Below are 24,250 nucleotides of genomic sequence, written 5' to 3'. Positions count from 1 at the left end.
TGACTTGATAGAATGAATATTTATAGAAGGTCGGGCCTGTGTGTGCACGAGAGGATCTCGAATCCAATCCGGAAAGTTTACCAACATCGGGAAAAGGGAAATCCATCTGAATTAAAAGCTCGGACTTGACCTGTTTACATTTCCCCATGAATTATGAATTTACATTTGAACATTGAAACAAATATGACTTGTAACAATTTGGAGAATTTCAGTTAACAATAACATTTACAATTCTATTCTCATATCATTTTATAAATTTCTTTGCAGTTTATACGTATAAAAATACGTTTTATAAATATAAGAGTTTTTGTTTTTTCCTCCCGGTCACAACCTGCCACTATGACCTGCTATGCAATCAGAGGACACACGTTAAGAGAAGTCACTGGATTAAGGGGCAAGGAGGTCACGTGACCATGTCGATTATAATGGAAGTGTAGGTAAAGCTTGTGTCGTAGGGTTAGGATGGATCGAGTGGTGTGAGACTTTTGGTCTGGGGAACGGATCAGTTCCTTGACAAAATGAATGTTGAGGTCTTTATGGATAGTGAGGTTAGTGACGTTGTAAGGAGCTTTGACGAATTGTCTGAGGACTTTTGATGAAAAGGGTGGATTCGCTGGATATTGGGTGTCCAGAGTGTTTGAAGTAATGTCTTGATAAAGGTAGGTGAGTTTTGACTCTCTCTAGTTGTCCAAGTTCATTTGTTGCCTCAAGACACTTGTGTGAGAATTTCACCTCTGTCGGCTAGATACAGTCCTAAGCATAACTTGAATGTAAATCCGAAGATCGATGATGTACACTAGATGGCTAGGGTGTTTTTTCAATGTACCCTGTGTACATTTTACCTCATTCAGCCTTGTCCTATTGTTTTTGCACCAGTCTTCGATGCACTCAGATTTCTTGGATGTTGGAGGTTGCCCGGATAGGATGCGGCTCAGTTGAATCGGATTCTAGGATTAGTAATAAGAGATTATACTGGATATGAAGCGTTTAAATTTATAAAGCATTCCAGGGTGCCTTATCAAAAGCCTGGGCCACATCCATATCCAGATGATGATCACTGCTCTCAGCGACTCTTAAACCTTCATCGATCATAGAATGATGAGAACAGAAGCCGAAGTGGTGAAAAGGAATGGATAGAAAAATGAGAAAGTTGTCAGTAGTTGCAGTCGTATGTAGTGTACACATATAGGGTGGGCGGCCAAGACCCGAGTGGTTAAATGCCTCGGTAGACTCGTACCCCATCCCTAAAAGGTCCGGAACTTGGTCGGCTCACGTGTCCTGCACAAATATCTTGGACCTGTTCACAAACCCCAAGATTTTGGACCATTTAATCTCAGGGAGTGATTTGGTGATGTCCTTCAAGAAAGATTTCAAATCTAGACCTAGCATACCTATCACACTCTGCGAGGTAGTGCCTTGCCGTTTCTTCTTTTATTTCGCAAAAACGGCAAAAAGGATCTGGTAGAATACCACCCATTACGGAGAGGTGTCTTCTCAGATCAGTGGCCTGTCAGAATACCTATCAGCCTCCTAATTCCCTGCCTTGAGATAGAGAATAGCCATTCCGATTCTGCTGATTTGATCACCTTAACAAACTCTTTCGATCGCCTGTGTCCGGGGGGGATAGATTCCACTCCCTAAGGAATTGTTTCATGCCCAGTTATTAGTACTCTCATTCGCTGTGCTCATAGAGTGATGTAATACCGGTTGTAACCCGACAAACGCAGTATTAGAACCTTCTTTGGCCTTTTCATTGCGATGGTGTGCAGGTGATATGTGCTGGTATCCAAATAAGGGTCACCTTGTTCTCAAACCTGGAAGAGATCCTATTGGTAAGATCTACAGTTTCCTCCATCAGCCTAGAGGTTGACAAATCTTTTTGTAATGACCTAAGACTGGCTTGACTGTCAGAAAAAATTCTAATATCTTTTCCCTTAATTTTATTTTCCATGTTCTACAGCACACATTAATGGCCCAGATTTCCGCCTGAAAATCGGAGGTGTTATTACCAAGGGGGAGGAGATGCTGATTCCTAATTTATTGCAGTCGTACGTAGTTTGTTCCAGTATGAGATCAATCTTAAGTAAATATTTTCTTATGTAGTTGATTGAGTCGTATGAGTCACGTCTGGAAGTTTGTAAGAAGACGCTATTTTTGGCCGATAGAGTAGAGATGTTGTGAATACGTATCCCTGATTGAGAACCAGCCTTCACCACCGTAGGCCTAGATGGCCTAGATTGGTCCTCTCATTGCCTTGTAAATTAAAAGTTTTTTTTATGCCTAATTTTGATTGCGAGACAAATAGTTTTTTTAAGTTATTTATAACGTACGTTTTTCTCTGGCCTTTTCAATCCTGTGTGTCATTGGTCCATGAAAAGTTCAAGATGGAATTCCATTTGCACAAACGCAAATCAGTTTAATTCATATTTTCATTTCTATACCTATACATTTTTTTACTATCAAAAAAAGAAAAAGAAGCCTGAACTTTGCTATTAGCCTGAATAAATTGCTGATTTAGTGAAAAGGAGCAAAAGAAAATTCAAAACTGGATTTGCTGATTTGATGATTGTTCCAAATCTTTTTTCATTAACACGATGAACGAAAATGGAAAAAAATGATTTGCACATATGATAAACAAATTAAATTATGTTTTTTTTCTCTGCCCTTTAACAAAGGGCGAACGTTATTGAATTGCGTACCTTTGACGAAGATCCAATGAATAACATAATTATTCCATCATTGCAACACTGTTCTCCATTAATATTCATTGCCTTCGGGCTATAACACGTTTAAATCTCGTCTTTTTAAATTCAAAAAGGGAAATAAAATCGGGCATTTAAAAAGGGGCCGTTTCTGAGGAGCCTATTGAAACTTAATTAGGATCAAGGTAATTAAGTCATTAAGACTTCTCGATCTACACCGGCCCCCTTCTCATTCCCGAGGGGACTCCTTTTAAAATTCGATGCAGCATCGGGAGGAACGCTGCTAACTGAAACGACCTCATTGGGGAATTCACTATAACCCGCCTCCTTGTGCTTGTTTGAGGAGGGAACGTTGGGAATATATATTAATTTTACGATAGGTTTTGTAAGGGTATAAACGTAATGATAGATGTTTGTACTGCTGAAATTTGGATTGTTGTTAAAAATGAAAATAACTTGTCTAAAGTTTATCTGTCTGTGGTTGTAAATATCAGTTCAGGGAATCAGGGGAGGAGAGAGAAAATAATTTTTACATTCAGTCGAAATTTCCATGGTTGTATTGGTTTAATTATGTTAGAAGATTTTTATGGGAAATAATAAAACTTTATTGCCGTAACTCGGATTCGAACCGGGTTATTGCGGTCACAATGCAAGGTATACACTACAATATGAACATGGCTATCCCAAAGGTGAAGAAGGTTTTTCAAGTTCAAAAAATATTTTTGCTGAATATTTAGTAGAGAGAAGGAGAGAGAGGGGGTGAGAGTGAGAGTGAGAGAGAGAAAGAGAGAGAGAGAGAGAGAGGGAGAGAGAAGAGAGAGTGTGTGTGAAAGAGAAGAGAGAGAGTAGGTGTGGAAAAATATATATAAATTTTATTTTTTTATATGCTTCTACGAGTTGTCGGTAGCTTTTTTGTCTACTTTTAGATAGGAAGAAACTTTTAAATAATAATCCTCCATTTTAATTAAGGTGCAAGTACAATTATATTTACATTTTTTTCAATTAATTAATATTCATGGATGGTGTTGGTTGAGATAAAAAAGTCACGAGCGGGATTCGAACCCACTACCTTCAGCTAGATACGCCGCTGCTCTACCACTTGGAAAATGGCAAAAAGGAGGGAAAATTCGAGAGTTGAGGTTGTGGTGGAAAGTTAGTGTCCGAGTGGATCGAAGTCACGATAGCTCAAGTGGTAGAGGAGCGACGTATTTAGCCGAATATTAGCCTATGAGCCTTTCATAAATATTAATTAATTGAAAAAAAGGTTAATTGATAAATCGAACCACGAACTGCAATGAATATATTTATATTTTCAAATTAACCAAACGCAAATGTGTGTTTAAAGTTATTTAGACCAATTGGATTTGATTGTTTTATTTTCGCAAGGATAGTAGTGATAGTATAAAATTACTTTTTCTTCGCATAATCCGGGCCACTTTTTCTTGAGTTACTGGATGGTTTTTGAAATTTTTCAATGTGATTTTGAGCATACTTGGGCACACAACGGCACTTTTTTGGCCGGGTATTGTTTGTTTTGGCCCTTTGACAAAAATGGCCTTTGTCATATTATATCCCGACTGCCAAAAAATCATGATTTGTGGCTGTATTTAAAGGCCATATGCTGTAACAGCAAGTGCTGTTCACTCTGTAATCAGTTCATTTAATTTTTTTTACTTCATTTATTTGTATCTACAACTGTGCATGTATCAACCAGCAGTTAGGATATTTTATGTTTGTGGCATTATAGAGAAAGCTACCCATTGGCAGGCGTTCTGGATTATTAAAATTATATTAATCATTTAAGAGCTCTCTTTCCATATTCTTTCAGTCGGTTACGTGGTAATTGGAGGGAATAAAGTTAGTGTGGTTTTGTAATTTACTATAAAAACGTCTGTAAAATATTTTGATGGATGAAAAAACTGTTGGCATGTGAAGATCTCTGAAGTATGTTATTGTTTACATAAAAAGGGGCAGAAACAATTAGTCTTAAAATTTTTTTACTGAAATCTTTGAATATTGGAATATTTGGCCGATCCATAAATTTGGCACCCGTACATCCAAATTGGTTTGTGTACATACGTGTATGTGGAAAGTTTTGATTTTAATGGTAATTTTGATTGTCACATTTTAAATCGTTTGTTGAGTGTCTGTTTTTTTATTTGTGTGTGTGGATTCCTAATTTAGTATTCTATCAAATATAAGTATTAAATAGTTAACTTTATCGGATTGAGGAACAGGTTCATTGTATAAGTGTACTAGGAGAAGTCTCATGACGGAGTGTAAAGTGATATTTTGTCACTTTAAGGGGTTAGACTTTATTTCCCAAAGATTGTTCCATTTTTCAATTGTCTTGTAACATAAGTGAAGCTTGTGTAGAAGAGGGATGACTTGTTAATATGGCGGTGTCGTCTGCGTATATGGCGATAAGTGTATTCTCATTTGTGGGAATATCAGAAGTAAAAATTGTGTAATACAGCGGAGCGAGTATTGTCCCTTATGACACACCTGCAAGCACTTCACAAGAAGTCTCGGTATCTTGGTTTACTGCGAAAAATCTCTCCTTAAGGTATGATTGTATAATCAGATAATAGGCCTGGGGTAAAAATAATTTTAATTTGAATAATAATCCCTCATGCCAGACTTTATCGAAAGCGTAAGAAATATCTAGAAACACTCCAGTCGCGTACAGTTTCTGCTCGAGACATGAAGTAAAGAAATCTGGAACTGTTTAAGTTAATGAGTAGTGGAATGATGGGTTCGAAAGCCAGATAGATGGTCTGGTAAGGCGTTGTTAGATGTAGCAATAGCGATAATTCTTTTGTAAATTAATTTTTTGAATAATTTAGAAGGAACTGGTAACAAACCGATAGGACGATAAGATTAAATTAAAATCTTTTTCCTTTGTTTTATACTTTTTTTTAATAAATGTTCATAAATGCATATGCTAAATGTTTATGTAAATGTATGGAAATGAAGTGCTCCTGGATGGATCAATCTCGTTATTCCGCTTAATGCCGAACCACAGTCGACGCTTAATTATGGAATGAGATAACTTATGCAAAATGTTTGAGCATAAAAAGAATGGAAAAATCACAGGTACTTTTTATTACGTTACATTATTAAAACAGTATTATATTCAGGGTAAAATCATCTAATTAATATTTTATAGGCTAGAGCATAGGTTTTTAGTTTTATAATTTCCTATTAATAGGTTTTATAAATGATTAAATTTAATGATAGTAACATATGTTAAAAATAAAACGCAAAAAGCTACTTTGTTGGGTTGGGTTTGTTTTATTATTATGGAGTTGCCTTGTCTTTTTAACTTTCCGTATTTTATAATCTTCGTATTCAGAATTAGCCTGATGGTAGAGGTATTAGACGGATTTGAGATGAACGACAAACGTTGGCAAATTGTTGAAAAGGAAAAATTCCCGTTTCTCGTTGTTATTAAGACTGTGTGCTGCAACTCTTGCCTAGGTACGTTGGTTAGCGATACAAAAGTTCTAACGACCGACTCGTGTTTGTACCCGTTCTTCGCGGAAGCCTTGGTCTATGTAGATATCGAGCTATTCGCCGTAATCACTAAGGCAGAGGTGGCGATACCCGTCACATCGAAATATTTAATATCACATTTAGCAGACAACGACCTACTCATCTTGAAGCTACAGTTCGCCGTCAAGTTCAACAAGTTCGTCCAACCCGTGACCCTATTTAAATCGGACATGTCTTCTTGGGTTCAAAAGTTTGCAAAGAGAAATAGATGTTGGTCTCTTATCGTCAATGAAAATATCTCCATCTTCTCAAGAATCGTTCTGCAGGTTTCTGTCGACAATTTCTGTTATGGAAGTATCACCACCGATAAATATTTGTGTTTTAACTATTCATCTCACATCACCATAAACGCCGGAAGCCCGATGTACTGCGACGATATAATATTCGGGATGTTTTATAAATCCGGTGAGTCGTCAATCATCTACCGATCTTTGTTCTATTATGTACCCGATATTCTCAACATAGTAAATGGGGTTTCTCGCGCTGGAAGAAATCCTCTCGGCCCGGTCTCAACAGCGTTTATTTTTGCGTTTCTCGGCGTACTGCTGGATGGTTTACTTTTCCTCCCCCACTTTGCCATAAATACATCCATATAATTTTTTTTTCGTAAAAACAATATCTTTTATATAAGTTTACATACGTACAATCCGCATGGTGAAAAAACCGGAAGACGATAACACTTTAAATTACAACGGATAAACCATAAAAATATACACTAACAGCCCAAACGCACATGATGAACATATGTATAATTAAAAATACATACTATGTCAGTTCACAAACATTACAACTATATACAATGATTATTCAGAAATCGTGAGATGCGGTCTGATGTGATGTAGGTTTTAGAAAAACATTTTCTTTATCGTGCCAACGTTTCGATCTTTAATGAGATCATCTTCAGGGCCTGGGATTTAAAAACATTGTTTACATTTAGGATGTGGAAAAGTGAATTTATACAATGCAAAATATATTTTTTTATTACAATTAATTAAAGTTTTTAGTTGAGATAAAAAAGTCAATGGCACGAGCGGGATTCGAACCCGTGATCTTCGGCTAAATACGCCGCTGCTCTACCACTTGAGCTATCGTGACCTCGATCCACTCGGACACTACTTCCCATCTTAACCCCACCTTTTGAATTTTCCCTCCTTTTTGCCATTTTTGTTTTGTTTTTAATGGAGTACTTTTTTATACAATTTGAACCACTTATGGCTCATTTATAGTTTCACCACCGAACGTAAATTTTACGAGCTGTCTCGGCCTCGCTATCCTATAATCCATACAAGAACGCAAAAATTATGGGTCTGGAAGCCATGAGAAAGAAAATGTCTACACTGTGCCAATATTTTGCATATTGAATATATAATTGGATATTCTAATTTCATTTAATACACCTATTAACCGACTGATGTATAAAAACCTTGTTATATATGCACAGAAAAAGCAGAAAAGTATATTTTAGAAAAGTATAAATTTCTATATTGAAAATATTTTTCGACCTAGTACCACCATGAAAGTTTTTTTTAAAATTGGTGATACCACGTCCGAAGCCTTCCCTTGTTGTGGCTCATATTTAAAAATAAATTGTTAAAAATTACTCCCACAATATTCAAGAAATAAAAATAAAAAATTTACTGCCGTGACCAGGATTCGAACCTGGGTTATTGCGGCCACAACGCAAGGTACTAACCACTATACGATCACGGCTATCCCGGAGGTGAAAGTACTGGATGGATTAATCCTTCAGAGGCCGTTAAAAGTAGAACAATGTTGTCATGGAGAAGTAAATAATTTATGATGATACATAAACAAAATTTTAATAAACAATTAATATAACATTTAGATAACTAAAGAATAGTCCAATAATCAAATCGTTTTGTTGTGTAGTTTCTGGGGACGTGGAAGACTCGACTAAAAAGTACATTGTTTTATACATACACACACACACACACACACACACACACATANGAGAGAGAGAGAGAGAGAGAGAGAGAGAGAGAGAGAGAGAGAGAGAGATAAACAGACCGACAAACATACAGAAAGACATACGGAGAGAGGAAGGGGTAGATAGAAAGATGGATTAAAAACTTAAAGACAACAATCAATTTAACAAAAAGATTTTTTATATAGATTAGTAGAAGCACAAATGACAAAGAAGTGTGAGATAATAAGTGAAAAAATGGGAGATAACAAACATCTCACGGATGCAACAATTATAGTATATTACTATCCGATAAACAGCACTAAAGACGAAGCCTAGAAGGCTAGGAGATTAGTTTGGAACTTCCTAAAAACTGAGATTCACAAATTGCGAAATAACAGACACCTAGCGAAAAGAGAGCTTCGGAAAAATAAATAGGACTAGATCCCTTTTATGGCATAACACGCATATTTAAAAATCGATTGTAAAGTAAATGCACCATACTATTTTTTAAGGTTAAAATATTAAAGAAATAAAAAAAAAATTTCTGCCGTGACCAGGATTCGAACCTGGGTTATTGCGGCCACAACGCAAGGTACTAACCACTATACGATCACGGCTATCCCGGAGGTTGAAGAAACTTGTGGAACAAATCCCCCAAACGGCGTTGAATGTAGGACACTGTCCAAGGAGAAAGTCGACTCTCCCGCCTGAATTCAAACCATTTGACCATTGCGATTAGTACTAGCTGTTTTGTTTATCTTAATGCGGTAACAAAAACATGTAGTACAATTATCCAGGAGGTGAAAGATGATGATGATTGAATCTTTAACTATGAAGTGAAATATCTGAATATATGGAAAGGATCTCGGATTAAGCAAAATAGCTTCTACAGTGAAATCAATAGTTATTGATTCTCTACACCTTCGAAAAGAGCTTACAATTCTATGCAAACGTCATATTGACGCATTTTCGGTGAACGATATTTTTCTCATTTTTTTCGCCACTCTTGAAAATTCGAGTTTTTCCGCGTGAAAGTAGACTTTCACAGAATATTATGATTAGATTTTGATAATTAATTTTTAAATCAATTAATAATACGTTTTAGAAGAGTTATCACCAAGGAATATTAAAAATAAAGTCTAGTTTATGAAAAAAACGTTTCGTTAAAAAATTGATTTTTTTCCAAAATTCAAATTCTTATAAAATTATAAGTACTTACCTTGGAAGAAGTTTGTTACCCATAACTCTTCGGCATACATTCACAAACACGCATATAAAATTTGAGTCAAATTGTTTAATTATAATTCGAGAAAAGTGTATCGATGAGAATGTGTTTTTCCTATACAACGATACTCGAAACTCTTCGAAAGTAGAGCCTGACTTTCCCTCCTGAATTCAAACCATGCAATCACTCCGGTAACCGTTTTTCGGGTTATTACTGATCCCAAAAAAACAAACATGCAGTAATAACTATTAATATGACGGTTATCCATGAGGTGAAAGTTCCGAAGGGGAAGATCTTACAAACGCCTTCGAAAGTGAAGAAAATAGCTTTACCGCCAGAATTCAAACCGACTGACCAATTCCTAGTAGCAATAGAATTAGCTGTTTTGTTCAGCTTAATGCGGTAACAAAACATGTAATAGATTTTAGTGTCATGTTAGCCAGAACATGAAAGATCTTGAATTCTCCAAACGTCTTCAAAGATAGAGGAAATAAACTGTACCGCCAAAAATTCAAACCATTTTATCATTCGATTAGCGCTAAATTAGCAGTTTTGCTTCGCTTAATGTGGTTAAAATGAACATGCTAATCACTATTATTATCTCACCTTCACCTCTCTATGAAGTGAATTATCTTAAGTAATCCAAACGCTTTTGAATATAGAGAAAATAAACTTTTCCACCTACTACTTTTCCAAATACAACACATTTTCCACCTAAATTCAAATCGTCTGAGCATTCAGATTATTCTTCATGAGAAGCTTCTTCCATTTTATTTACAATTATTACATTACGTATAAGAAAGGCATGCAATGTTCTCGATCCATTAGGATTTTTTTATTTGTATAATCATATTTTTTGTAAGGTTTACTGCTGCCGTAAATCGTACACTATATGATCGAGTAGGTAAAGAAATGAGATAACTAATCTTCAAATCTAAGTCGAAGTTTATCATTTGGTCCATATGACTGAAAAATGGCCGTGTTGTTAGAGGGTTTTTTATTTTATTATTTTTTTGTCTGATCGGTCACCTTTTTTGATCATTCCGGAATCGTATGATCGATGGTTTTCGATGCAAGGCACGTCCTCGCCACTCACTCGGCTCGTTTCGCCAGCCCAGAGGCGACCAGATTTCCTGATCCACCAGGCCATCCTAAGTTATAATCGGTAATGCCTGGACTTTACGGGAAAACAAACGACCCCGAGCGATTTTCCTCTTGTTTCCCCCCCGAGTCATCCAGGCGTTTTTCTTTCGTTTTCCGTTGTTTGTTCGTCATCTGGATGGTTTTTCTCAAGAAAAAGCGCGATTTTTTTAAAAGGTTTTCAATAAGAATGCTGATTATTTTAAAAGTATGATTCTAAAAAGGAAAATGGTTGTTTTGACCAATTTTATTTAAACAAAATTGAATGTACTATAAAAAATCTCTACTCATTCATAACCAATTCGTTTAATTATATTAACACCATATTGTTTACAATAAAAAAACTAATAAATTAATGAAAATAATATTAAGGCTTTTAATTTGTCGTATATATGGGTTCAACAACGTAGAAATGCATTAATTTTTTTATAAGTTTTATTTTCTTGGCGGAATCGAATTTCGAGCATTACAGAAATAAAAAATGTACAAGAACGTTTCCTAATAAACCGCTATGTTTTACATGAGATATTGTCATTCTAGTTCTCACTGAGGAGGGAGAATAACTGTAAAATACGTTGCCCTGTTTATACTTAAGCCCTTAAGCTGCTTTTAAAGACGGATTTTGAAACGAAGATTGTTCCAAAACATTTTATAAAAAACTAAGAATATAGTGTGTGTTATTTTCATTGCATTTCGCATTTAGATCGGCTTTTGTTACGGTAACTTTTATTATGTTATCATTATACAGGGTGGGCCCAAACGAAACAAAGATCCTTTGAGGATTTATAGGAAATTTCATGCTTATGTCATCAAGTGAAGTCAAGAACGATATGACTTATATTTTTTCGATATAATAACCACTTTTTTCGAGAAAAAACTCTTCCTTTTTTCAAGCTTTTTACTAACAAGTCAAAACTTTGAAAATTGGCCAAAAATCCAGTGCCTATGAGGGTGGCGTTGGTTTGATTTTACGTATAATTTTATTTCCTACAGCGATTATTTCGAAATGTTAACACTGAAAAAGATGGTAAAAAAATATTTTTTTAAACTAAAAGCGAAAAGAGAGCTTCGGAACAATAAATAGGACTATATCCCTTTTATGGCATAACCCGCATATTTAAAAATCGATTGTAAAGTAAATGCACCATACTATTTTTTAAGGTTAAAATATTAAAGCAATTTAAAAAAAAATTCTGCCGTGACCAGGATTCGAACCTGGGTTATTGCGGCCACAACGCAAGGTACTAACCACTATACGATCACGGCTATCCCGGAGGTTGAGGAACTCGAGGAACAAATCCGTTGAAACAAGTTGAAAGTAGGACACTGTCCAGGTAGGAAGCCGACTCTCCCGCCAGAATTCAAATAACGTCTAGTCATGTTATTCATCATGCGTTCTAGTCGAAATTATAATTACATTACGAATAGGGCGTGCTGCATATGGAAATTTCTTGATACATTAGAATTCATTAGATTTACGTACGGCGTACTAATCATTTAGAGCTAGAGAAGCACAATAGACTGTTTAAAAATAATTACATTTGCTAACGATCTTTTTTTTCATAAGTGATCATATAAATTCTGATTAATTAAATCATTTGGGCCGATCGAAAGTAACCTTCTTGACGTGATTTATTTTAATAATTAGTAGAAAAAATTGATAACATGGATAAGATTCAAAGTATACTTTTTTAGTTATATATTAAAGAAATTAACATTGTAAGTTTTTTATACAGCGTAATAATTTAATGTTTCGATAGGTATCCATTCGCCTGGATCATATTTAAATCAGCCACCTATTGAAATATATAATTTATGACAGCGATATAGCGAAATAGGGTAAAATAATTTGATATTAGTTTTTCTTACATTAATAAACTTTTGAACACAATTTAAAAAAATCCTTTAGGTATTGTCACTTAAAAAAAAAAAAAAAACGATAAAAAATAGCAATCAACTTTCTAATGATTTCACTGATTCAGAACAATATTTACAGAAGATTAGAATCATTATGCACTACACGAAATGGTACAAAGCCTCTGTAAGTAGAACCGGAAATAAAATAAAACCTTGGAGGGGTTTTGTTCATTTAATCCATATTTTAAAATATAAGCCTAGGCTGAAAGGAAGTAAATTATGCTTTTTAACCGTTGCAATAACGTTGATTTTGATTGGCTACAAAGCATTGTGAATTTGTTATTGTCAGAGAGAGAGAGAGAGAGAGAGAGAGAGAGAGAGAGAGAGAGAGAGTGAGTGAAAAAGAGCGAGGGAGAAAGACAGAGGGAGAGGGAGAAAGAGAGAGTGAGAGAGAGTGAGTGAGTGAGAGAGAGAGAGAGAGTAAGTGAGTGAGAGAGAGAGAAAGAGAGAGAGAGAGAGAGAGTGAGAGGGGGGAGAAGGAGAGGGAGAAAGAAAGAGGGAGAGAGAGTGAGTGAGAGACAGGGAGTGAGTGAGTGAGTGAGAGAGAGCGAGTGAGTGAGTGAGAGAGAGTGTGAGTAAATGAGAGAGAGAGAGAGAGAGAGAGAGAGAGAGAGAGAGAGAGGGAGAGAGAGAGGGAGAGAGAGAGGGTTGAGGGAGAGGGAGAGGGAGAGAGATTCAGTCTAAACATGTCTAGTCGTTTTCTATAAAATTCTATAAAAATTCGCATTAAGAGCTATGAAGGGAACTTAAAAGGAACTTTTGTTTTTCAACAGAAATGTTTTTTGGGCCTACTTTTTGTTTTTGTAAATTTTTATAATCTAATTTGATTTATTACAATCTTGGGTATAATTGTTTTAAATTACGTAATAAATCAAAATTTACTGACATATGATAATCTTGAAATATATGAACTACAAAGCAGAAAATCATATAAATCTTTTTCGATTGGACATTGGTCTAATCACTGTTTTGATTACCAAAAGAAGTTTTATTACAGTCAGTGATTCCTGGTCATTAGTCTTTCCCTTGTTATATTATGTTTGCGATTGACGAATCAATTGCTTAAATTACAATATGTTAAGCTAATTTAGAATGTGCCCAAAAAACCTCGTAACCCTTTCTTATCTAACATTGCCTAAGGGTAATATCAAAGCAAATTTACTAAAGCTTAGCTAATCCCATGAGTTTTGGGCGGGTGTCTTTTTCCTTCAATCTTTCATCCCAGGTTATTGTCACACTGATTTTTTTTACGTCAAATTAATCTTTCCATCTTGGAAACTTATATCTCCAAAATGGCTCTTCAACCCACCATTAACTAATCTAAACTCGATCACAAAATTCTTGCTAACCTTTTAACAAAATTGCTAAAGTTCGCCTTGCTCTCTAGGCTATAAAAGTTGATACAAATGGGAAAAAAATATTGCAGATTTTTGTACACTAAACAAATGGTGATGAATCCACCGACCACATTCCACTTTACAATGGCTTAGAACCTTATAAGCTACAATAATGGCGAAAATTTACCGTCAATAAATAAATAGGAACTGGAATTAAGTTATGTTTCTTACTTTTACTGGTATAACATCTAAACGCTAATAGCACGAACTGAAGGAAGTGAAACTCGTCTCTCTAATGGTTGTAATAACACGACAGTTTGGATAAAATTTAAAAGAGTTATGCAATTTTTAGTGGAACTCCCAGAATTTTTCCCCTAGCTTAATTCATCCTAAAAACGTCTAATTGTTTATTGCTATGAAAATTTATAGTCATAGGTTTTAAGGATGGTTCGAATGAATCCAAATTGGTTGAAAAACTCGGCATACTTTACAGGAAGCATTTTTTGAAGTATTTTATATATCTAATCTCACTTAATAATATCCTGCTTATTATTTTCTTATTCTATGAAAATAATGAATCAACTGATATATTATACATTAACAAGACAAAAAACCATATTTAAAAAACAAGTTTTTCTCGGCACAGGCGCAAACCCAATTAATAAATAATATAAATCTAGGGCGATCCATGTCCTTAGCCTCTCGCTGTTTTTAAATAATTTACGATTTTTTTCCTATTTTATTGTATATACTATCAATTGCAATTGATCGTGTGAGCACATAAATTTTGATTTTGTTTAAATTATTTAAACAGATCATAACTATATTGATTCACAGGATTTCTATGATAATTTATGTGTTGTTTAGCGATCGGGAGTTCAACAAGTGGTTAATGTAGTGAAGAGCGGTCCGCACTACCTTTACAACTTATTAATAATAATAATACTGCTTTATTAGTACAAAAAATGTTTACAAAACAAAACATATGCATGCCTTAACATAAAATAATGGCATGGATTAAAAAAACCGCCTGCCGGAGGTTGAAGCCACATCCATAAAATATATATATGTGTATATGGTTATATTATATATATNAGATAAATTGCAAAATATACAAGAATTATGTGAAATCATTTAAATAAATAATCGTAATAATGTAAATAGTAATATATATGTAATTAAAGGCCTTAAACATTTATCTTCCTATAATTGGTCCCCTAGTTTATAACTTCGAACACAACCATTAAACATACACGTGTTGCTCGTGAAGAAACACAGGTGTGAAGAAGACCTCTTCGCAATAAATCACCCGGATTTCACAACTTTCTCGTAAATCTCTCGTAAATTTTGGGCAAACATCGATCATTCTCTTCGAAAGCAGAAAAAATCGAGCTTCTGCGATGGCTTTTGAGTTTAATTTCGAAACTGAACTACACATCCTCCTAATCATGTATGGACATTGGTGATATTGCACTGAAGAATTCTAATACCTTACTTTTTTTTATTAAAAGGAATGCATTTGGCACTAATTCCAATAACCCGTCTTCGACTAGAATATAAGGCGAAACATCATCAGCTGAAGAAGGGTTATTAAAATTAGCCCGAAATAAAATACAGGTGTTCTTCAATAAAATAACACTAAAAGTCTTTAAAAAAAAGTTAGAAAAAATTCCAAACTATTTACGTAGTTAAATTTACAAAATTATATTTATGGCTATCAAAAATTTGTTAGTAGTGCTAACCTTTGTGCGGAAAATAATTCGAAAGAATATTTAATTAGTTTTCAGCGGTGTTATTATGGAATGACTAAATAATAAATAGACGTCTTCCTCCAGGTGAGGAAATGAGGCTGATGCCGTACTCAGCAGCCATTCAATAAACAGGGCTCAATTCAATTAATTACACCCACCCTCAGCTATTCGAAGGAAGTTCCTCTAAATACATTTCCTAAATTTCTTCTGACAGGCTTCCTTTTAGGATCGGTGTAGATTTTGATTTGTCACCCGTAAAGCATACTAATTGTGTTTAATTTTTTAAAATATTTTTTTAAATTAACGATCCAACAGCTAACGATTTATGCAAATATATCTGTGTTATTGGCACGATATTTACCGTCGGCAGACATATAAACAGGCGCGTTTGAATAAATTCTTGTGGAAAATTCGGTATAATGATCTGTTTCTTACAAAATTGATGGCAGCGGGTTATGTATAACAATGCAGGCCTATCATTTTTAAGTGCGGAATTCGCCAATTAACTGAATTTTATTTGATAGAAGGCTAATCCTTTTAACGAATTTTTCATCCAGAAAACCGAAATTTACAAATCAAAGCGGATAATTTTGATAATGTTTTCGTGGCCTAGATAATTGAGGAAAACTTCCCCGTTTTTACTGATAAAAGGAGGCTACCGATATGGGATCACCTACTTTAATGAAACCTCACTAGTTTTCGTGGTTCGCTTGACCACTTAATATCTTTCAATTAATTAAGGTTTTTAGTTGAGATAAAAAAGCCATGTCAAAAGCGGGATTCGAACCCACGATCTTTGGCTAGATACGATGCTGCTCTACCACTTCAGCTATCGTGACATCGATCCACTCGGAGGTCTTATATAAACTGAAAACCTTAATTAATTGAAAGATATTAATTGGTCAAGCGGACCACGAAAACTAGTGAATTTAATAAGTTAAAATGAAGTATACCTTCACTAAAGCTCTCTATGCCCAGTTCATTTGTCGCCGAGAATCAAATAGATTACACGACATTAGAAAAATAGCAAAAAGGACGGAAAATTGAAACGTGGGGTTGAGATGGGAAGATAGTGTCCGTGTGTATCGAGGTCTCGATAGCTCAAGTGGTACAGCAGCGGCGTATCTAGCCGAAGATCGTGGGTTCGAATCCCGCTCATGACACTGGCTTTTTTATCTAAACTAAAAACCTTAATTAATTGAAAGGTTTAATGAAACCGTTTTTTGATGATACTAGGACGAAAAATTTCCGGCACAAGTTTCAGTCTTCTGTTCATACATAGAGTTGAGAAAAACAATTAAAAATTTGCATATTTTCAAAAAAATGTTGTTTCTGAATTTGGCTCCTTCTGAATACAAGTCATTAATTCCCGATTCTCTAAATCCTCTTTATTTACGCAAAATTTATTTATTATATTTAGAATTAGAAAATATGTAGGATTGTAAATGATACTAAATCAATAAAAAGTTCTAAAAACCATTTACATATTATGTGTCTCTAAGAGAAAACAATAAAATCTACAAAAATCCTTTAAAACGTTTTATTTTATATTTCTTCGCAAAATTTATTTACAAGACTGGCGTTCCGCAAGAGAGTATAACTAGTATATAACGATAGAGTATATAACTCACTTGACGAAGGATTGAAATAAATCCGAAACGTGTGGATAAAAACTGGTTGTGGTTTTTTTGAGATGACCTTTTATCCCACCTTTAAGAAGGAAAAATCATAAGTTTAACCGTTAAGTCGAAATATAAGAAAACATCGTTACTCTAATCATGGGAGATATATAAAACAAAAGAAACCATTGCGTTAACTCACCTGAGGAAGGATTAAAATAAATCCGAAACGTTGTGGATAACAACTGGTTGTGGTTTTTTTGAGATGACCGATTATCCCACCTTCAAGAAGGAAAAATCATAAGTTTAACTGTTGAGGTCGAAATATAAGTAAACATCGCAAGAGAGTAGAGTATCCTAGTTCTAATCCTGTACGGCGTAATATACCTTATTTCACAACCTTGGCTCCTCTCCCCACACTACTTATCCTAGAAGCAGAGCAAATGAACACACTTAGACTTCATTACAGACTGGTGCAACTTGGTGGCGCATTAAGCTAAATGAACACATGAGCCCTGGCCTTTTAACATAACCTTAAACCAACCCTCCGAAATACGGATAAAGCTCCTATTAACACCATTATATACAAAGTTTCAGCTATGATGATCACTCAAACCTCCTAACATGTAAAGAATCTAATCTTTTCAATCAAAAGTTCTCCGTCAAGGCTCAACGCTCAGTTCTACGTCACTAGTCAAACCATCTTCAAAAATCAGAACCATTCCACAACTTCCATTCCAAACTTTCCTTCCACATCAACCCACTTGCCTACTTTAACCCTAACGATCCTCCCTGCCAACTAGGAAGACAGTGAACTTGTGACCTTTCAACATAATCCTAAACCAAACCTTTTAAATACTGAGAGTTCCAGCAATCGCTCTTCCCCATCTCATGTTCTGACAGATTTTTATTTCTATTGTATATTACTTTGTGAAGTGCATATATTTTTATACAGAAAGCAATTAATCATTAAAAAATATTTTTTAAGGTTCTAAGTCTTTTTAAAGGTTGCAACAGCAGGTAGACAAGAGGAGTTGTCGCAATGTTATTACCACTTTTGTGATTTTTGATAAAATAAAAATCAGAGGCGTTTGGAAGTCGAAAAATTTCTCCCCCTCCCAGATTTGTATTCAAGAGATTAAGGAGGTACCGAAACCAGATAACAATTTTTTTCATATCCATTCACATTTTTACCGATGATACTATTCTCCAATAATCATTTATACCTTCCTACAGTTAACCACTTCCGCTATCTCGGGCTGTATATCGACAAAAGACTGTCTTGGAATCCACATTCAAAACTAAAAAAGTAGTCACTGATTAGACTTTACAAAACACTCTACAAAACGATCAAAACTGACGCTTCACAACAAACGACTGATACACGAGACGATAATTAAACCCTGGGCATTCGGCATTGAACCAAATGTTCCAACTATCATCGGATCCGGACTTCCCAATCCAAAATCCACCGAAAGCGGTCGTACGTATCTTATCACACAATCCACAAAGACCTTATAATTCTTTTTATAATGGATGTCATAAAATACCGATACTTAAAATTCCACAACTCCCTTTTATTACGTTCTTTGCGTTCCCCTTCACACGAAGCAACTCGTTTCCTTACGAGTGTAAAATGAAAATGAAAAAATATCTGTGCCACAAACTCAACCAAATCAATCGCAAAAAGACAAAAATCGGGACATGATCCAAATAAATTATAAAAAAATATTAAATTCACTAATTTCGTCGTACGCTTGACCAATTAAATCATTACAATTAATTAAATTGAATTCGAATCCCGCTCGTGCAATTAACTTTTTTTCATCTCAACTAAAAACCTTAATTAATTGTAATGATTTAATTGGTCAAGCGGACCACGAAATTAGTGAATTTAAAGAATTAATATGAAGTACACTTCACTAAAGCTCTCCGTGGACATTTCAATTGTCGACGAGAATCCAAACCGATTACACGACATTTGAAAAATGGCAAAAAGGAGGGAAAACTCATAAGGTGGGGTTGAGATAGGAAGTTGATGTCCGAGTGGATCGAGGTCACGATAGCTCAAGTGGTAGAACAGCGGCGTATCTAGCCGAAGATCGTGGGTTCGAATCCCGCTCGTGCCATTATCTTTTTTTCATCTGAACTAAAAACCTTAATTAATTGTTATAAAAATAACCTTCAATAAATAAATGTATTGAGATTTTAAAAAGTATAAAAATATAAGTGATCTATGACATACGCAAATAACTCCTTGCCATTTACAAAAAAAAAAGCAGGCGTTCAAACAACTTGAGAGAGAGTCCTTCCTCGCCCTTTGGTGTCTCAGCTCGCACTGCTGAGCCTGCGGTTGGGGATTAGCTTATCCTTTGAGATAATCCTCGTTCAGTAAAAATATTGTTATACTTTCATTACATTCAAATCCGTCAGTTTTAAACCTAACATCCCGAACTTCCCCAATAATCCCCAACGAGTGTCTTTGAGACCTGTCGGGCAGTAAGACAGCATGTAGACCCTAATAGAAATTTCACCACTGGCTGATTATTCGCACCCTAGCGCCAAATTTTGTTTTATAGTGCCAGATCTTGCAATTTATTTTAAGATTTGTATCGACAATTTTACTTGTAGTATAAAACTTGGCTACATCGCTTGGTAAATACGTCAAAATTGTATTGTATTTGGCAGTTAGGCACTGTATGAGAATCGTAGATATTGAAATACATAAATTCTGACCTAACGGTACAGGGGCTTAGAAACCTCATAATATTCACTGCACTTAAGGGGGACTTGGTCTCTGTAAATAAATTAGAACCGGACATATTAAATGTAACATTTCAAAAGTCTTCCTTAATTCATCCTTATATTTTCTCACTTGTATGATTATTTACTCTTCTTGGCATAACCTGAAAGAACAGATTTCTCTTTTTAATGACGTTGAATTTGGATAGATTCAAGGGGAGTTATGAATTTTTAACTGGAACAGGGGACGAATTGGAGAAAGCCCAGATTAATCCAGCCGGTCCCCCAGTTCGCCTTTAATTACCCCAGCTGGAATTGTTTTTCCTTCTAATCAAACACGTGTCATATACGGACTGTTTTAAATTTTAATTAATGCTAAGTTTTTATTAGCGAACAAATTGTAATACTACGACTCACTTGGTCAGTCCTTTGAAGGCCTGGTCCTCGATGAGGGTGATCTTGTTCCCGTAAAGGGTGAGGATCTCGAGGGTGTCGAGCCCCTCGAACGCCTTGGCGTGGATCTGAGTGATCTTGTTGTGGTTCAAATTCAGGATGAGGAGGTGGTGTAGGTTCCGGAAGGCCGGAGACGGCACGGTCCCAAGCGAATTCTGCGACAGATCCAGCTGGGTCAGGCCAATTCCTTAAAAAAGACAAACAAAATGTGGAAATTTAGTTATATTCGATAACCAACTAAATTTAAAAAAGGTTAATTCCAACATATACAAAATCTATTTTTTTTTAATCAAAAAGATTAAAGTTTATACGTTATGTATATTACATTGGTTCGTTTTTAATCAACAAATGAGAAACTAAAACTAAAAACTTTTCTGTTTAGACGATTGGCTAGAAAACTTTCTTGTTGTTGTGAAAAGATCTTATATTTTTAATTTCCTTTCTAAAATTGTTTGAATTACTTCTCGAAACTTTTCACCCAGACTCATCAGCAAGTATTCAGCAACATCAAACAGGAAAACTTGCTAAAATAACAATTATGATTTAAATAAATTAGTGTTCATTTAACTCATTGTTATTCCACAATTTTAAAGCAATAGAGGCGTGAATAAAACAAAAATTGTACATTTAAGCTGGTTTATTATTCTTCCAATTATTCGAAAGTGAGGAAAACGGGTCAGAAATGACTGAGACCTAGCCGTAATAAGTCACCGGAAAAAAAGGCAATCAGTTTCTCATTCTGTTCGAAAAATGGGATTAATTGCAATCGTTATCTCTCCGGCCGCAGGATCAAACTGTTCCAATCGGAAGAATTTGTTCTTTTTTTTATGCGTGCGCTGAATTGCCAATCTCTATGTTAATTAGTGGTATTCGATTACGCTCTTGACTTTGGAGCTTATGCCGACAAAGGTTCGGTTGTCGAACCGGTAGAAGAAAATTCAAAGTTTACGTTTGCACTTGTTTTTTTGTTTACAAGATGTTTTATACGATTTATTATCGTTTATGGTAATAAGAAACGTACACGCCACTGGCGTCATAATGGTTTCAATTTTTAATTTTAGTATCGATCGAATAAATGGAGTTCTTATCGATTTATTGTATAAAACACAAGGATTAAAAAAATGGAAAATAGTGAATTGTTAGTAGTAACAAAAGACTTTATACAAAGGTGCTGCCTGTCACAAACGCTATTTAACTTTGTGTTTTGTAATAAATAATAATTTATCATTAGGCACACCATCTAACGAAGTTTAAATATTTATATAGTTTTTTTTCAATATGATTATATTTTTGCATATCTACTAATTGATCTATCCACATAGGAACATTTTTAAGTCATTCTTCTCAATAACTTGAGTTAAAAAAAAAAGAAAAAAAAAGCGCGCTTTTCCAAATTCTTTATTAGTATTTACAAATCAGTATACACACAAATGCCAATATATGAATATATTTACTGGTTAATCTGTCCATTATATTATATACTTGAAATACAAATTTACTTTTTAACAATTTTTTTCATTGTAATATTTTATACGCGGTATTTTCAAACCGTTTTCCTTCTTTTGATAAATAATGTTCAATACGGTTATTTTCTCGAACTTCTCAGAATCGCAAAGCAATTTCCGTAATACCGCAAATTTTTGATGATTCCATACACTGCCATTTTCTGCGTGACGTGGATTATGGTTGGATGTACAGGGTTCAACTTACCGTACTGACAAACTACTCAACCTAGAAGAAAAATTTGAATGGGAAGTATTATTCAACGCCTAATGATCCAAAAAGCGTTCAAGAAGATGAATGGTACAAAACCGACCCAATATTCTGCCAAAATTTGGTGGACTCAATGAAAAATACTGTTTTTCAGTTGATAAAGAATTGAGGTCATATGAAGTATTAATTTAATAATTTATGAAGTGTAAAATATTTTTTAAAGTTATTGTTCACTGTTAAAATTCGTATTATATATAAACGGTTTATTTAGAAAAATCGTGCACGAAAAAGATTTGTAATCGTTCTATAAAATGTATTATAATTTGTTGAATTCGAGAGGAAAGATCAATAATGAGGTAGTTTAGAAAAACGTCGTTTTCATTTCTAGCCGATGTTTCGACGTTTATTCGGATCATCTTCAGGGCCCGGCTGAATTACAAAACTCCAGCACTACCCAAAACAATGTCATCGACAGTAAACGTCATTAACAATCCAAATCACACAAAGACATACCAATGAACATGTCCATTCCATTCATTTGCACATTGTCACACAAATTACATAAATTTCTCCCCTCAGAACATATTAAAATTGCCTTTAATAACTACAAAACAGTACACACTTTTTTTCGAAAGTCGATGACACAACAACAACAGCCTACAAATCCGATGTAATTTATAAAATTAAGTGTGTGAATTGCCCAGCTGCATACATTGCAATTGCATCGCATCATCAGGAAAAAGGGAAAAAACAACCCATCTATGACTCAAGACTCGAAAAACCTAACCCACATCATTGGCAACACACCATTCTGAAAAACAAGCCAATTTTGATTTCGATAATATGCAGATACTAAACACTGAAAAAACAAATACAAACGCAACTTTTTTAGAGATGGTTTACGTTAACCGATACCCACATTAATTACAGAACAGATACATACAGACTCGGCCGTAGCTACGCCAACGTCGTAAAGCAAATAAATTGCATATTAAACTTTATTTAATCGATATCGTCTCCGAAATAATAAAAGCATATTTTGAAATGGTTGTAAGTTACTGCAAAAACACCTAAAATGATCTTAAAACAACCAAGAAGAAAGAAGAGAAGAATAAATATTTATTTTTACATTTCCATTCCCTTCGTTACCGTCCTTAACAATTAATTTCTTTTTTAATACTGAATAACCCCGAATCACAAATCCAATCCCGAAAATCCCCCATTGTCGCCTTCCTTTGAGTTAAACAAAACCGCCTATGATCAAAGAAAATTTTCCAGATTTAAGGCGTTCCCCACGCTGTCACAATAATTTAAAAACGTCACAATACAAATCAACGTTTCACAACAATTTAAATCAATACCAATATAACACATGAACACTTTATGTGAGTATTAAATACTTGGTTCAAAGTTTATTTTTACATCTGCATTGTAATTTTACCAATCAGTATATATTTTGTAATTCACCCAGGCCCTGAAGTTCACCCTGAATAAAGGTCGAAACATCGGCCAAAACATGAAAAGGTGTTTTTCTAAACTACCTATTTCCTATTTCTCGACCGCTCCTCACTAATCCAGCAATTATGAAACAACCGGTAACTTAAAAAAAATAAATAAATAAACAAATAAATAAATGTACATATGTGTTTATGTGTGCATCTATAAGCATGATAGAAACAGAAAATCATGAGTACATGTTAGTCGTATCTTCAACCTCCGCTGTTACAGAGGATCTAAAACAAAATGATTTCTGTCTATTATATGATCTTTTAGGCTGTTTTTTAAATTTCAATTAAACATTGATTTCTTCATCTCTACTCACATTGCTCTACTTTTAATGGCCTCTGTAGTAATAATTCGCCCAAGACTTTCACCTTCGGGATAGCCGTGATCGTATAGTGGTTAGTACCTTGCGTTGTGGCCGCAATAACCCAGGTTCGAATCCTGGTCACGGCAATAAATTTTTTATTATTTTTACAAAAATATAATTATTAAAAAATTAAGAACGTACGATACATTAGTTTTGGAAGGTCGACTGAATGACATAATTATTTACCTCTTTCTTGCTACCTTCCCCTTCTGGAGAATTAAGAGTTAATCACAGATTCTTTTCGGTAGTGATTTCACTGGTTATCTTAAATGATCTACTTATCGATCCAGTTGTACTAA

At 34.7% G+C, this 24,250-nt stretch overlaps 2 protein-coding genes and 4 non-coding genes across 8 annotated transcripts in view; 2 read left to right on the top strand and 4 right to left on the bottom strand.

The window, feature by feature from the left end:
- Window positions 1-24,250, top strand: part of LOC112126113 — a 302,358-nt gene that overhangs the window by 44,302 nt on the left and 233,806 nt on the right. The window lies entirely within an intron of this gene.
- Window positions 1-24,250, bottom strand: part of LOC106664874 (protein slit) — a 234,670-nt gene that overhangs the window by 42,851 nt on the left and 167,569 nt on the right. For both annotated transcript variants that reach the window (XM_014390923.2, XM_014390924.2), the window contains one exon: window positions 20,333-20,555. In XM_014390923.2, coding sequence (XP_014246409.1) covers window positions 20,333-20,555 — 223 coding nt within the window. The remainder of the gene's footprint in view (window positions 1-20,332; window positions 20,556-24,250) is intronic.
- Window positions 7,896-7,967, bottom strand: Trnah-gug. The gene has a single exon. It is a non-coding gene; the product is annotated as a tRNA-His (tRNA).
- On the bottom strand, window positions 8,730-8,801 carry Trnah-gug. Its single transcript has one exon. It is a non-coding gene; the product is annotated as a tRNA-His (tRNA).
- Trnah-gug lies at window positions 11,744-11,815 on the bottom strand. Its single transcript has one exon. It is a non-coding gene; the product is annotated as a tRNA-His (tRNA).
- On the top strand, window positions 23,966-24,037 carry Trnah-gug. Its single transcript has one exon. It is a non-coding gene; the product is annotated as a tRNA-His (tRNA).

Source organism: Cimex lectularius, unplaced genomic scaffold (genome assembly GCF_000648675.2).
Source record: "Cimex lectularius strain Harlan isolate CLEC.00 unplaced genomic scaffold, Clec_2.1 scaffold105, whole genome shotgun sequence".
Taxonomy (NCBI): domain Eukaryota; kingdom Metazoa; phylum Arthropoda; class Insecta; order Hemiptera; family Cimicidae; genus Cimex; species Cimex lectularius.
This window is presented reverse-complemented; position numbering and strand designations above follow the sequence as displayed.